Here is a 13,695-nt window from a genome sequence, read left to right as displayed (position 1 = left end):
TTTCTCACTATCATGCTACAAATATCTTAACCATTTTGCACATTTGCAAACCGACACTGAGATCATGCTCATGACGTGGTAGGGCCAGGACTTGAGCCGAGATCTTAATTTCGAACGTTTTCATTCTTGCTTCTTAATTTCAAAAGAGGAATCAGGATGCAGAGGTCAGGCCTCACTTGGCAGAACGGAAGCCCTGCCTCTCTCCCCAACCCCCACACCCGGGCATTTAAGGGTCAATGCTATGCTTTCTTAACAGGGTACAACATGGCAATGATCCAGACTCATATCCTAGGTCAGAATCAGAAAGGGCCATCTAGCACGGCCTCTGCCCTGCCAGGAGAGATCTGGACTATGGGGCAGTCAGCTCTGACCATTTTTGGTGATGGGCTGCTGCTAGTGGACCTTCTTGCACCATTACCAGGAAGAAGGGAAGAGCCAAGAGTGAGGGGCCCGAGTTATGTGCGCTGACAAGCACCTCCTCGCTGCAAGAACTCTGGACTCTCAATCGCACAAGTACTCCTCCTAGAAAAGCATGTCACAACCTGGAGGTGGTCAACTTGTCGTGGCAGTGGGTCTGCTGCAAGATGGGAAAAAACCCTGAATTTCATTTCCCCAAAGCCAAGTCAGTTGGGAGAAAGCCACACAGCACAAGCCACCACTGCCTCAGACATGGATCAACTAGGCTTGTTTGCAGGAAGAGTCCTGCTGTCTCAGCAGGTGACCTCTCCAGGTGGTTCTCAGGAAACCCACAGGTACTACACAATAAGCAGACTGGAACAAGGAATGCCACTCCATTGGGATGACTATGGGAAATCCGTTAAGTGTCAGGGCCAAACCAGCCATGGAAATCAGCCCGTGCAAAGGAGCTATTACCTTCCAATGGCACCGCTGCTTCGTAACTCCCTCTGGGACCATCTGGTTGTGAGGGCACCTGAGCTGGTAGGTTGCCACAGGAGAGAGTGGGAGGCATTTTCTTTCCGGTCTAAGTCGTTGGAAGGTGTTGGTCATGGTACTGTATGAAGGCATGGCTATTTTGCAGACCCTAAGGGTCCGCAGTGGTAAGGTGGCTGCCGGCAGTCACCTGAATGATCTCTGAGGGCTTGGAAGGGCCTAGAAAGGCCTCTGGGGACAGGAGGGAATAGAGCTGGCCCCAGTTCTCCAAGGCAGGCCAGGAGCAGGAAGAGGGGATCAGACAAGTCTCTCTCCCCTTGGGGTCCCATGGGTTGGAAAGGGCTGGGGGGTCTCGGGGAGAGAGAGCTAGCTCTAATTTGTTTCGGAACTTCTGGTTAAGCCTATTCATAGGACTCCTTTTGGTCACTACTGTCTCAGTTCGGTTTCAAATTCAGGGTCAAAGGTGCTTCCTAGTAAAGAGAGGTGGCAGGCCTAAAAACAAGCCACCAGGAAATGAAGTCCAGGGGAGCTGTTCACAAGGAGATCCAACACTGAGGGTCCTGGGCTTCCAGCCTATTCTGCAAGGTGATTTCCTTAGATGGAGACCATCCATTCACAGGGGAGCAAGATGCTTTCACCTTGTTCCCAGTAAGTCCTCCTTCAACAGGACCAAGTGAAGTGCAGCTATGCTCTAGGAGCCGGAGAAGAGAAAGCAGGGTTAACTAAAGGTCACAGGCAGAGAGGTTTGCAGAAGGAAATCTCAGGGCAGGCACTGTGTATCCAAAGGGGTGCTCTGATTATTCAGATGAGGTCTTCCTGGAATGAAGGTGAACCCTCAGGTTACCACACCCAGGACAGAAATCATGTAAACACATCCAATTCACAGACTATTTACATTATCCCCCAAAAAGCTCTTTGATTACACGGTTTTTCTTCACGACCACTTGGCACTATCTAAAATAATCCTTTTTTTTTTTTTAAGATTTTATTTATTTATTTGACAGAGAGAGACACAGCGAGAGAGGGAACACAAGCAGGGGGAGTGGGAGAGGGAGAAGCAGGCTCCCCGCTGAGCAGGGAGCCCAATGCGGGGTTCGACCCCAGGATCATTACCCAAGCCGAAGGCAGGCGCTTAACGACTGAGCCACCCAGGCGCCCCCAAAATAATCCTATTTCTTACTATTTATTGTCTTGTATCCCCCACCCCACAAGAATTTAAGTGGCCTGGAGTGCAGGGGCCTTGCCTACCTTATTCATAATTATGACTTCACTGCATGCAAGGTCAAATGCCTGGCACCTAAGAGGCCCTCAAATGTTTACTGGACGAATGGAACTCATAGAATGAACTGTCAGCAGGGCGCCTGGGTGGCTCAGTTGTTAAGCGTCTGCCTTCAGCTCAGGTCGTGATCCCAGGGTCCTGGGATCGAGCCCCGCATCGGGCTCCCTGCTCGGTAGGAAGCCTGCTTTTTCCTCTCCCACTCCCCCTGCTTGTGTTCCCTCTGTCGCTGTGTCTCTGTCAAATTGAAAAAAAAAAAAAAAGAACGAACTGTCAGGAACCGCAGCAATCTTGCTGTACCACACAACCTTCCTAACTAGTGGTTCTCAAAGGGTAGTCCCTTGCCCAGGTGCATCAGGACCCCCTGGAAATGTTAAAAACACAGTATTTCAGGGGCGCCTGGGTGGCTCAGTTGGTTAAGCATCCGACTCTTGATTTCAGCTCGGGTCATGATCTCAGGGTGGTGAGACTGAGCCTCAGCATGGAGCCTACTTAAGATTCTCTCTCTCCTTCTCCCTCTGTCCCCCTCTAAACAACACAGTATTTCAGAACTCACTCCAGACCTGTTCAATCAGTTCTGAGGGTGGGGCTGAGCAGCTTGTCTGTGAACAATCCTATGGGTGATCCTGATCTGTCCTGAGGTTGGCAAACTACTGTCCTTAACTACATTTGGGGGAACCACTCCACAGTAAGGATCTGAGGAACCTGTGAAAGACTGGTTGATTATACATGTCCTGTTACACTTTAAAAAGAACTCACACTCAAGTTTATAGACCAGTCTTTAGTTTGGGTCAAGGATTAACCTCCTTCATCACCCTGGGGAAGTACAGGAACTCTGGGAGACCCTGCTGCTCCTAGCACCGTGTGCTACAGGTAAGTTGGAACAGGTTGGGCAGCAGAACACAACGCGGCCAGCACACCTCTGCGAGGAGTCAAGCGGTCACAACTCCGCACAGAATCCACCGGTTTTGCTTCACTGGGTTCATGTGCCTCTCGAAGGCAATGGCTTCTTCCTGTGTTCTGCACAGGGTTCGCGCCTGTGGGTGCTCAAAGGCTGTCCTTAGAAGTACATCAAGGTTCATGCAACCAACTGCCCTCAAGGCCTGCCTCCAACTTGGGGCCGTCTAAACTGCATCCTGACAGACATGCTCTAGCTTGCCAAACAAAACTATTCTCTTGGAGCTGCCAGGATGTCGGCCACACCTCTTTCTTCACTTTGACCATGGAAAAGAGTGGGCAAGGCACATTTAACTGTATGTTCCTTAAGCATCATCAAGGTGGTCGGTCAGAAAGCCCCGAATTGCTGAACTCACTGCGGACCAGAACCAGGTGGGGCTGAATATTTAGGCTCCTCATAGGACACATGAAGAGACTGGCGTGTGAATGCAGAGAATGGGACTAGAATCCAGAAATGTTCTATTTATTCACTAAAAAAGAGGGAGATTAGGTCTTCTTGATCAATTTCCTCTAATCTCCCAAAACTCCCCTCCCTTCATTTTTCCAAAATAACACACTGAGAAACACGTTTGTACAAAAACCACGTATTATTCCCACCCCCACCCCCTCAAATTGGGTGGCTTTATTACAGGAACGAAACCAGATCAAAGACATGAAAAGAAAAAGTCACCACTTATATTGAAACATAACAGTGTTAAGAATTCAGGTATTCTGTAGAATTGTTATCAGCATAGTAAAAATATTTCCACCTGGATCTTTTAAATTTGAAAGTGATCACAATAAAGACCTGAGGTTACAAGGGACCACAGTATGAACCAGAATTCCATTTTCCTTCTAAGACCCCAGTGGAAAAGGTAAGTATTTGGAATGAGTTTCCTTTGGGAAAGACTGGCGGGAATTAGGGAACACCCTGACCATTGTCAAAAGGCACTGGGATCTTTCTGGAGGCAAATGCATTGGAACTCAACTCCAGCAGGAACAAGCTCATTTCCACTCCAAGAGTCCAGAACACACACACAAAAGAACAAGGTCTCCTTGGTTCCAGTACTCGGATGGTGACCAGGGCCACCTGGTTAGAGGCAACACCTGAGGGTTTGAAAGGCAAATCTTAATTGTGGTTTTATTTATTTTTTTGCTTTCTGATACTAAGGAAGAAAGTCCTGAGGTGTTTTACAAACACCTCCCTACACCCTCTCGTATGTAAAGCTTTACAGAATATATAGAAAAAGATATCCAAAAGGTGTTCCACTTTGCATTCTAAATAATAAAACTGCCACTTGAGAATGTGACATGAAGAGGCCAGGTGCTTTGGAAATCAAGATCCACCAAACACACCCTTCCCCCATCCATGGAAGGATAGAGGGGAGGGAAGAAGGACAGGAAGAGAGAACCAAAACTCTCAAGTAATTCATCAGCAGGGGTAGAAATGGGCTCGAGTTAAGGCATGTTTGTGGCTCCTCCTCTGGAATGGCATTCCGATCTCTCAGTCCGAGTACCCCAACCCTCAAAGCATGACGCTCTGATTGCCAACTGAGTGCCTTGGAACCCCCCAGCATCTCCCTGACAACCCTGCGACAGATGGAATGTGTGATGTCAGAAAGGGAAGGGAGAAGGGACGAGAGGCCCTTGATTCTGCCCCACTTCTCCAATCCTGTCCCAAACCTAAAGTACCGCTTCACTAAACCCCACTCACCCTGGACTGCAAGAGGTAGTTCGGGGACTTGAACCCCCAGCCATCCTAAACCAAGTTCCATGAGCTAAAATGTTTAGCACTATCTACTTACTTTTTTTGTCCTTTTTAAAGGTTTTTTTTAAAGAGGGGGAGGAAAAAAAAGAATGAGTACAAAGCAGTGACTAGTGGACTAGACTCAGTGGGTAGTCATGTCCCTAGACTCTCAAATATTCCTGGCTAGTCTAGGGAATGAAGAAACGCCTCCCCAGATCCCACCCCTAACCCAACAAATCACCTGTACAATAAGCCAGAACCAGTGGGCCCGGCGGAGGAGGAGGTCTGCTCTAACACTTCTGCGCTCCCCTACCAGGTACTAAAGGGGCCACGGGGGCGGGGGTCCTCCCATTCCTCACCAGGAATAAAATCAGTGGGGTCCCGCCCTGTCCCCATCTCTTTGAATTTTGGTGCGTCTATGTGGGGCAAAAGTCTCATGAAACTTCACCATCAGCACCAATCTTCGCTCAGGTTAGCAGAAATAAGGTCACTTATAATGCCTTTAGGTTTGTCCCTTCTGGCTATTTCCTCTGCCCATCACCATTTTTTTTTGGTTCCTATGAACTTAGGATGCTCTCGTTTAAAGCAACAATGACAAAAGAAAAAAAAAAATGATTATAAAGCATGAGCCACATAAGCATCAGACAAAGCCAAACACTGCGGGGAGAGCACCAAAACAATAGACATGAACTTCTCGTGCTGACAGGACCTGCGGAGAAACGGTCAGTATACCCCACACCAGGACAGGGGGACGCAGGCTACCGCCCCCACCCCCCACGCACCCGGTGCCGGCGGAGGACCTGACACAGCACGCGTCAGAGCACGGCGAGGGCTGGCAAGAGGGACGGGGAAATACAGGATGCGTGCTTGGAGCTGCGAGAAGAAAAATCCTAAAAGAAACCCGAGGAAGCCGCGGAGCACAAGTCTCGTCATCCCCCTGCAGCTGCCGGCGCTGGGCGTGGACGCTGCCTGCATCCTCCGGGCTAAGGGGCGGCCGAGGCGGGCGGGCCTGGAGCGGGAGGCGGAGGGACTCCATCAGCGGGCGGCGGCGGCGGAGGCGGCGGCGGCGGCGGCGGAGGGGCATCTGCAAACACAGCCAAGAGGGACTCGTCATTGCTGGAAACACAAGGGCTTGGGAAAGAGCCCAGTCAGAGAAAAAGGGCCGAGGAAGTAATTTTCTTTACGGCAGGCAATCCACGCAGCCTTCGAGGCGCTGCTGCCACCGCGGGCCGTGCGGGTCAGGTCCCCCTGAAGCCCCGGGTCGCGCGGCTCGCCTGGTGAGGTGTCTGAATCTGTCCCAACCTCCTCCGCGGCCCAGCCCTTCCAAAAATCACTCCAGACCTTTGCAGAACTTAATTATAGTTTGATTTTATTGCATTTTAATGGTTCTCTCTGCTAATTTTATTTCTTCAGTTAAATGATAAAGCTCCTTCCTGGGCAAGTTCTGTGTCTTCTTTTCTTTCTCTCTCAGTGCCTGGCCTAGGTGGGCACAAAACAGATTATCAATAACTTCTTGCTGATTAAGTGTCTCCACCAGGGCCAGAGAGCTTCACTCGAGGCAGCTGCTGACAAGCTGGACAGTCCTGGGAGGCCCCACAGCTCCTGAACTGCAGTCCTTGGATTTTTGGCCCAAACTAGGTCAGGTCCTGAAGGAACAATTAGTATGAGTGTCTGGGGCTCTTTCCTATTTCAACTTTAGCTGCTTAGCGTACAAAGGAACCCTATAGATGATTTAATCCAGGGTTTTTTAAACCTCTTGATTTTGTCAGAAACGGAAACATATGAAAACAAAGAATTCAAGTACAGCCTTGCTTACCAGTCAGTTCACCCAACCTTCCCCCCAAGAGATTTCCACCAAACTGACAGAGCTCTTCAAAGCATTCTGAAGGCCGCTGATCTAATCCCTTGGGTCATCTTTCCAGTGGAGGAAACTAAGACCTGAAGAGGGGAACCACCTCACCCAATGAGGCCTGCCTGGGACCTACAGCCACGTGAGTGGCTCAGAATCCTGGAAACACTCATTTGTGGCAGGAAGGGGGGGGCACCTGAAACCCTCCACATTCTCAAGGTGCTCCCCTCAGGGCCCTTCAGGATGAAATTCTGGACGGTGGAAAAGACCAAGGATATTATCTCTGCAACTAAGATGGCAAACTGGTCAGCCATCTTGGCAGACTGGCACATCCGTACATGCCTGTGAGGCAGTGAGCTCAAGTGTGTCCTGCCAAGCAAGAGAAGTATCCGCTACACTACAATCGTTGACCAAGGCCTCAAGGGAGATGTTTTTCTACTGTCACGATCCTATACACCCAGCTATATTGCTCTTTCTTCCGTGCACCTCCTCTGTCCTAGCCCCTAGGGGCCCAGAGAGAAATGAGACATGCCTTTGTGCAGCCTGCCTCCTGGCGCTGGGAGGTCTCCCCGAGTGCTACAGTGCACTCAAAGCACTTCAGAATCTCAGATAACTTGTAAATCCTATATACTACTATCTACTTGTTCATTTCTTGTTTTCCCAACTAAAGCTCCTGGAGACCAGGACTTCTGGAGTCCTAGCTCTCTGTACTGTGAACAGGAGCTATCTCCTTGGCACATAAATGAACTTGTAAATGAACCAAGATCACAGATGTGGCTGGGGTACCTGGCCACTACTGGCTGCATTCTGGAATCGTTCCGAGAAGATCGACAGGAGTAAAGGGCAGGGCAGAGCTTCTGAAGCAACACTCTGGAGGCTAGGACTGGGGGAGACCACGGTGTACTGGAGAAAAGCCCTGGGCTTCATATGTGTGTCACACGGACACTGCTCAGCAGCAGCCGTGCCTTCTCCACAGAGCCTGCTAGGACCTCCCATTCCCTCTCAACATAGCCCCTCAATACGCCTTCCCGAGTCTAAGCCGCTACTACCAAGATCCCAGAGTAGCTACGAGAGACTTGTGATTTCTGCCTTAAACCGGTTCTTCTTTCTTTCTTCGCACCCTCCATTTGAACCCGGTGTCCATAAAAGGCTCCTGTAGGAAAACCACCAGCAACTCAGTATGTCTAACGAGATTCAAGCTAGACCTAAGGCTTAAAGAGGAGTGGGTGGGGAATGTCTTCCTGGCCTCCCCACAGACCTCAGGGGCGTGAGTGCATGCCACAAAGGCTATGGTACACACGGCCAAACAACTGTAAGCATCTGCACTCACCACCTGTGCACCTGCTCATCAGGGGTGCTGAAGAGCACTGACCACAAACCGATCTTCTGGAACCCACTGCCACAGGCTGCACTGTCCATGGAGCTGCCAAACTACAGATCACCTAGAGAATAAAGCCTTCGTCCTTTGTCTCCCGCCCGCCCAGAGAGACCCTACGGTGATGCTTCCCCCCATCACGCTACTTACACATGCCATTAGGTGCCGTGAGGGGTACCCGGGGTCCTAAGATGTTTCCTGGCATTGGAGGCATACCAGGAGGGGCTGGGCCACTCCCGGGGGGGTGGATGTTGGCTGCAACGGTGGGAATCATGCGGCCTGGCATGGGCTGCCCAGGGATCATGGAACCTGGACCTGGTATCTGACCTGTGGAAGGAGATTTAAAGTATTAAGGTAAGTGTACTAGGGAGAAAGGGATCAAGTCAATGCCCAGGGCTGCTAAATACAAATACCTAACCCTCCGAAGGATCTGAAATACCAACAGAGCAATAATCTGTAATAATCTCTATGTCCAGATTTTCATTTTTTGGGAGGAGGAAGGATAATGGGGCAATCTATGGAGCGAATGACTACCCTAAACCCTGGTACAGGCAGGTAGCTGTAAGAAGCAATTACAAGAAAAGCACCCTAGAAGAAAACATTTGTTTTGGTTAGTCTGGGTGGACAGTGGCTTGTCATACATCTTCCTGAGGACACAAAATACCAAGCACAGGCCACATGGGATGGAGCAGACTTTTACAGCCAGTTAGTGCACAGTCCAAGGATTGCAACTCAGTCAAGACTGAGCTTCACACAGGGGCTTCGTGGGAGGGTATGTGTGAAAGGATATTGGTCACAACTGTGAAATCAACATCAAAAAGAGATTCTGATCAGAAGTTCCAAGACCTGTTCACAAAAACGTATCTCCTTCTAGCCCCCACCATGAAACACTGTGGTGGGGAGGCGGGGGGCTTGCGAGAAAAACAGATGACCCCTTCATCTCTTCCTACTGGTTTGAAATTAACGAGAGGAGACACCAGACACAAGAACAGTAAAATACCTCCTGTCTGCAGTTTCACACTGAGCCTTCAGGACTTTCAGCAAACTTTTTCTGTAGAGCCAGACAGTAAATATTTGGACCTTCAGACCATATGGTCTCTGTCACAGCTATTCAACTTTGTCATTGTAGCATGAAGGCAGTCACAGATGACATACAGGTGTCACAGATAACAAATATGTGAGACTGTGTCCCAATATATCTTTATTTATGGACTCTGAAATGTGAATTTCACATAATCTTCATGAAATATAAACATTCTTGAGTTTCCCCCAACCATTTAAACTGTGAAAACCATTCTTAGCCTGCAGTCCATACAAAACCAGGAGATGGGCCAGAGTTGGCCCACAGGTTGTAGTTTGCCAATCTTGCTTTAGATATGATGAATATTTACTAGTTCTTAAACTCAGTGGTTTGGCTGCTGGGCTTGGTTTTAAAGAGCTACAAACAAAGGAGAATAGTTTAATGGGCACACACTAGGGTTGAAGCGCATGCTTCTCTCTCTCAGCAAATTATACTCTCTATAGAATAAGGAAAGAGAATCTATGGTATTTTGTTTTTAAATCTAGGGACTTCGGTATCTCTGTAAGGTCAGTTGTATGAAACTAAATACAGGTTTCTAGACAGTTCTGAGAAAGCTGGAAGTAAGAATGCTTGAGGTCCAGTCTTGTAAATTTGGGAGATGGGACTGATAGCTACCAATCAATTACAATGTAGAGAGCAGTACTGGAGATAACCTAAGGGGAGTTCTTGGTCACTGTTTAGAAAAAGGTCCGTCTTAAGAAAGCCACACGAGGGGCGCCTGGGTGGCTCAGTCATTAAGCATCTGCCTTCAGCTCAGGTCATGATCCCGGGGTCCTGGGATCGAGCCCCGCGTCAACCTCCCTGCTCCGCGGGAAGCCTGCTTCTCCCACTCCTTGCTTGTGTTCCCTCTCTCGCTGTGTCTCTGTCAAATAAATAAATAAAATCTTAAAAAAAAAAAAAAAAGAAATGACACACGAAGCTTCAAGCCTCACACCACCTATCTCCAGTGTCTGTTCCCTGACCCAGGACCCAGGGACAGGAGCCCCTCACTACTGGGTTGTCAGTGAAGAGCACTCCAGAAGTTCAAGAGTCAGAGAAAGAGGTGGTCTACTGACTTTGGGGGACAATTTTTAGAAAGCAAAATATACCACCATTATGCCTCAGAACAAAAAGGACAACAAGTCGGGGGCTCTCAGGCCCACCTTTCTGTACTCTATAATGCAAAAAGGCAAGAGTCCAGCACAGGAGCCCCCAAGGTGCGTCCACTGGGGGACAGCTTGGTCAAACTGCTTCACAAAAGGGCAGGAACTGGACTCACTGTGGGGCGGACACTGCCACCCCCTCACACCAACTGAGCATCGAAGCCAAGCTGCTGGGCCCAGTGCCACAGTGCTGGGGCACATGCAGGCAGCGATGGAGAGCCCATCCATCTAGGGAGTGACATGGAGATTCCAGGAGCTACTATGCAATATGTTGTATGTCCTATAGCCCACACACATACAGCGTGGCCGCGCATCCAGGGAAGCCCGCAGAAGGAGCAGGCCAAAAACCCTGAAACCTTCCAGTCAACTGAGACAAACTTGTGAATGACTTGGGATTTTGGATGATGTGCAAAGGAGTGAAGGAGCGGGCTGGAGATAGGACAAGAGCAGACTATCCTACGCACAAGGCCCAGCCAGAGTTAAGCAATAAGAAAATAATACAAGTGTCATCCCCGTTATTCCTAGGAGCTACCACTTATAGGTAGCATCTTCATACTCGCCACTCCCTGAGGTACCTGTATCACCTTATTAGCTGTTGCCTGCATTTCCTGAGGAACAACAGGCTCAAAAAGGTTAAAAAAAAAAAAATGTGCTCAAGTAATAGCCACATGACCCACGGTCTCTCTGAAAAGACTCACAGCAAAGGGGCTGGATGAGCCTTACACGCAGAATGGGGTCGGGACTTGGGTGAAAGATTTTGAAGGGAGGAATGCAGGACTGATGGCCTGTGTGATGGAGAGAAGCAGGGACTAGGTGAGGGCAGGCTGAGCAGACAATGGTAGGAGCTGAGGGGTGAGGGGTAGCACCCCACAGGTGGCCTGGGAATGGGTGAGAGAGCAAGGCAGAGGGCAAGTGTGCAGCGGGAAGGAGAGAGAATTCGACGTGCAAAGCGCAGCGGGGATGAAGTGGGGAGGATGGGCAAGGACTCCTGCTTTGGGAACGGGAGACGCGGGACAGGCCACCCTGTAGTGACAGGAGCATGGTGAGGTGGGATGCAGGGGAGGTATGGAACTCTCAAAGGCTCACATGGGCAGCGGTCCATGGAACTAGTACCCTGCCGCTGTTCAAGAGGCTCCCGAGTCCCTAAGTCTCTAAGAGTGATTCTCTAAAGGTATTCTCTGGTGGTGTGACAGGGAGACAGCAGATACTTTTGTTTTTGGAGACATGAGGCCCACTTTTAAGCCTGGACCGCTCATTTCCCAACCTGGAGATCAAAGAACTTTTCATGGACCCATGGCCAATGGAAACCATGCACTAGACCAGCCCATACAGCCCCTGTCTCTCAGTGGGTGCAAGCTGCCTCTTCCTTCCAAGTTCAGTCTGGACAAGAGGCCTTGAGCAAGTGTGGAAGAATATTTTGCCAGCCCTTTTCAGATTTCCCTCCAGAAAACTGAAGAGAGCGGTAAGGCACGCTTTTACAAAAAAAGGCCATAGTGAGTATTGGTAAGGATGGAAGAAGGAAGAAGGAAGGGCACAGCAAGTGAGCGCTCACAGAAGGGGTATGACACACAGCTGTGCAGTCCCAACTGCTGCTCGTTTTTAGCAGCAAGACAGACGTTTATGCTTTGATATGAAGAGCAAGGTGCGGGTTGCCCCAACTCCTGGCTCACCAGTGGGCATCCCTGTCAGCAGCCACCCAGTACCATCCTCAACAGGGAAAGTATGAACTAATCAGACTGGAAAACTAAACAGCACGATCTTACTTCCACGTCACCCGCACCAAGATCGAGTGTTCTTGGAGTCACTGAGGATGCCCAGAGCCTGGGTTTCCTGAGATTATACAGAGTGAAACTAGGTATCTGCCCCACTCTCACCCTATAGCTTCTGTCTGATCGGGGAACCAGTTTATTTGTTATAGTGCCTTATTATGTCACTGGCCCCTCCAACATGCTGTGAGAGCAAATATTTTCATTGTATAGAGAGAAAAAAGAAGCTCAGAAAAGTTAAGGGACTTGTGACAGTCACAGAATTTGTTAAGAGGTATCAGATCCAAGTCTTCTAACTCTAAATCCACTTCTCTTTCTACCACACTATTCTGTGCTCAAATGAAACAGTTCACGCGAAAGGATTTAATATAATAGCCAGCATTAAAAAAAAAAAAATTGGGGTACCAGGGTAGTTAAGTCTGTTAAGCGTCCAACTCTCAGTTTCAGCTAAGGTGGTGATCTGAGGGTCATGAGATCGAGCACCACACTGGGCTCCATGCTCAGCGCAGAGTCTGCTTAAGACTCTCTCTTTCCCTCTTCCTCTGTCCCTCCCCCTGCTTGTGCTCTGTCAAATAAATAAATCAATCTTAAAAAAAAAACTAAGGTGTATACTTTAGTTCTAGCCACTTTAGTTCTTCTCTGCTTCCTGCAGTAATTTTTTTTTAACAAGATCTGTAAGAGAGAGAGAGAGAATGCACACAAGTAGGGAAGGAGGGACAGAGGGAGAGAATCTTCAGGCAGATTGCCCACTGAGTGCAGTGTCCCATGCGGGGCTTGATCCCATGACCTGAGCGAAAACTAAGAGCCGGACACAACCAACTGAGCCACCCAGGTGCCCCTGCAGTAAGTCATTTTTTAATTTATCAAACATACGGCACCCTGCAGTGGGTTGGATGATGACCTGCCCACCCCCCCCAACAGATATGTGGTACATGTTCTAATACTCGGAACCCATAAATGCAACCATATTCAGAAAAAGGGTTTTTGTAGATGTGATTAAGTTAAGGATCTTGAGTTGAGGCGATCATCCTGGATTATCTTGGTGGGCCCTAAATCCAATGACAAGTGTCCTTATAAGAGACACATAGCTGCCGCCAGCCACCAGAAGCTGAAAGAGACAAGGAACAGGCTGTTCCCTAGAACCCCGAGAGAGAGGAGGTCTGGCTAGATAATGAACTTCTAGCTCCCAGACTGAGAGAACATGTCTGTTGTTTTAAGTCACCAAGTTGGTGAAAGGAGAAGACATAAAAGCAGAGTAACTTGCCGAGGTCATGAAGTGTAAACAGGGGAGCCCATATGGGACCTGGGCACCATGGCCCCAGAGACGGTGCTCGTGCCCCCCGTGGATGAGGGTCTGGAGGAGGGGGTCCACAGACTTGGCGATGCCATCTGTGCTGCCACTAAACCGATGGGTCACTTCTTTGACCCATACCCGGCTCCAGAGAGACAGTTCTCCAACCAGCAGCTCAGTGTGAGTTCCAGCAGGGAAAAGAGCTATTCACAAAATAATCTGGCAAAGAGGAGAATCAGCTGCAGATTGACACAGACCCGTGAGGTGACGCCTATCCAACAGGCACTGGGGCTAAGCCTGAAGGCTCTTGCTGGCAGGGCCCAGTGGTGCCATTTCCAAAG

The 13,695-nt window shown here is 49.3% G+C and overlaps 1 protein-coding gene across 1 annotated transcript in view; it reads right to left on the bottom strand.

Moving 5' to 3' along the window:
• Positions 1-3,571: 3,571 nt before the first annotated feature.
• Positions 3,572-13,695, bottom strand: part of SMARCC1 (SWI/SNF related BAF chromatin remodeling complex subunit C1) — a 136,069-nt gene continuing 125,945 nt past the window's right edge. The window contains exons 23-24 of the mRNA XM_081805583.1: positions 8,225-8,401; positions 3,572-5,934 (exon numbers count right to left, since the gene is read on the bottom strand). Coding sequence (XP_081661709.1) covers positions 5,834-5,934; positions 8,225-8,401 — 278 coding nt within the window. The 3' untranslated portion in view covers positions 3,572-5,833. The remainder of the gene's footprint in view (positions 5,935-8,224; positions 8,402-13,695) is intronic.

The sequence above is a fragment of the Leptonychotes weddellii genome, chromosome 1 (assembly GCF_054177405.1).
Source record: "Leptonychotes weddellii isolate Sample4059 chromosome 1, ASM5417740v2, whole genome shotgun sequence".
Classification (NCBI taxonomy): domain Eukaryota; kingdom Metazoa; phylum Chordata; class Mammalia; order Carnivora; family Phocidae; genus Leptonychotes; species Leptonychotes weddellii.
The sequence above is the reverse complement of the archived record's forward strand: the minus strand, read 5'-3'. Positions and strand labels throughout refer to the sequence as shown.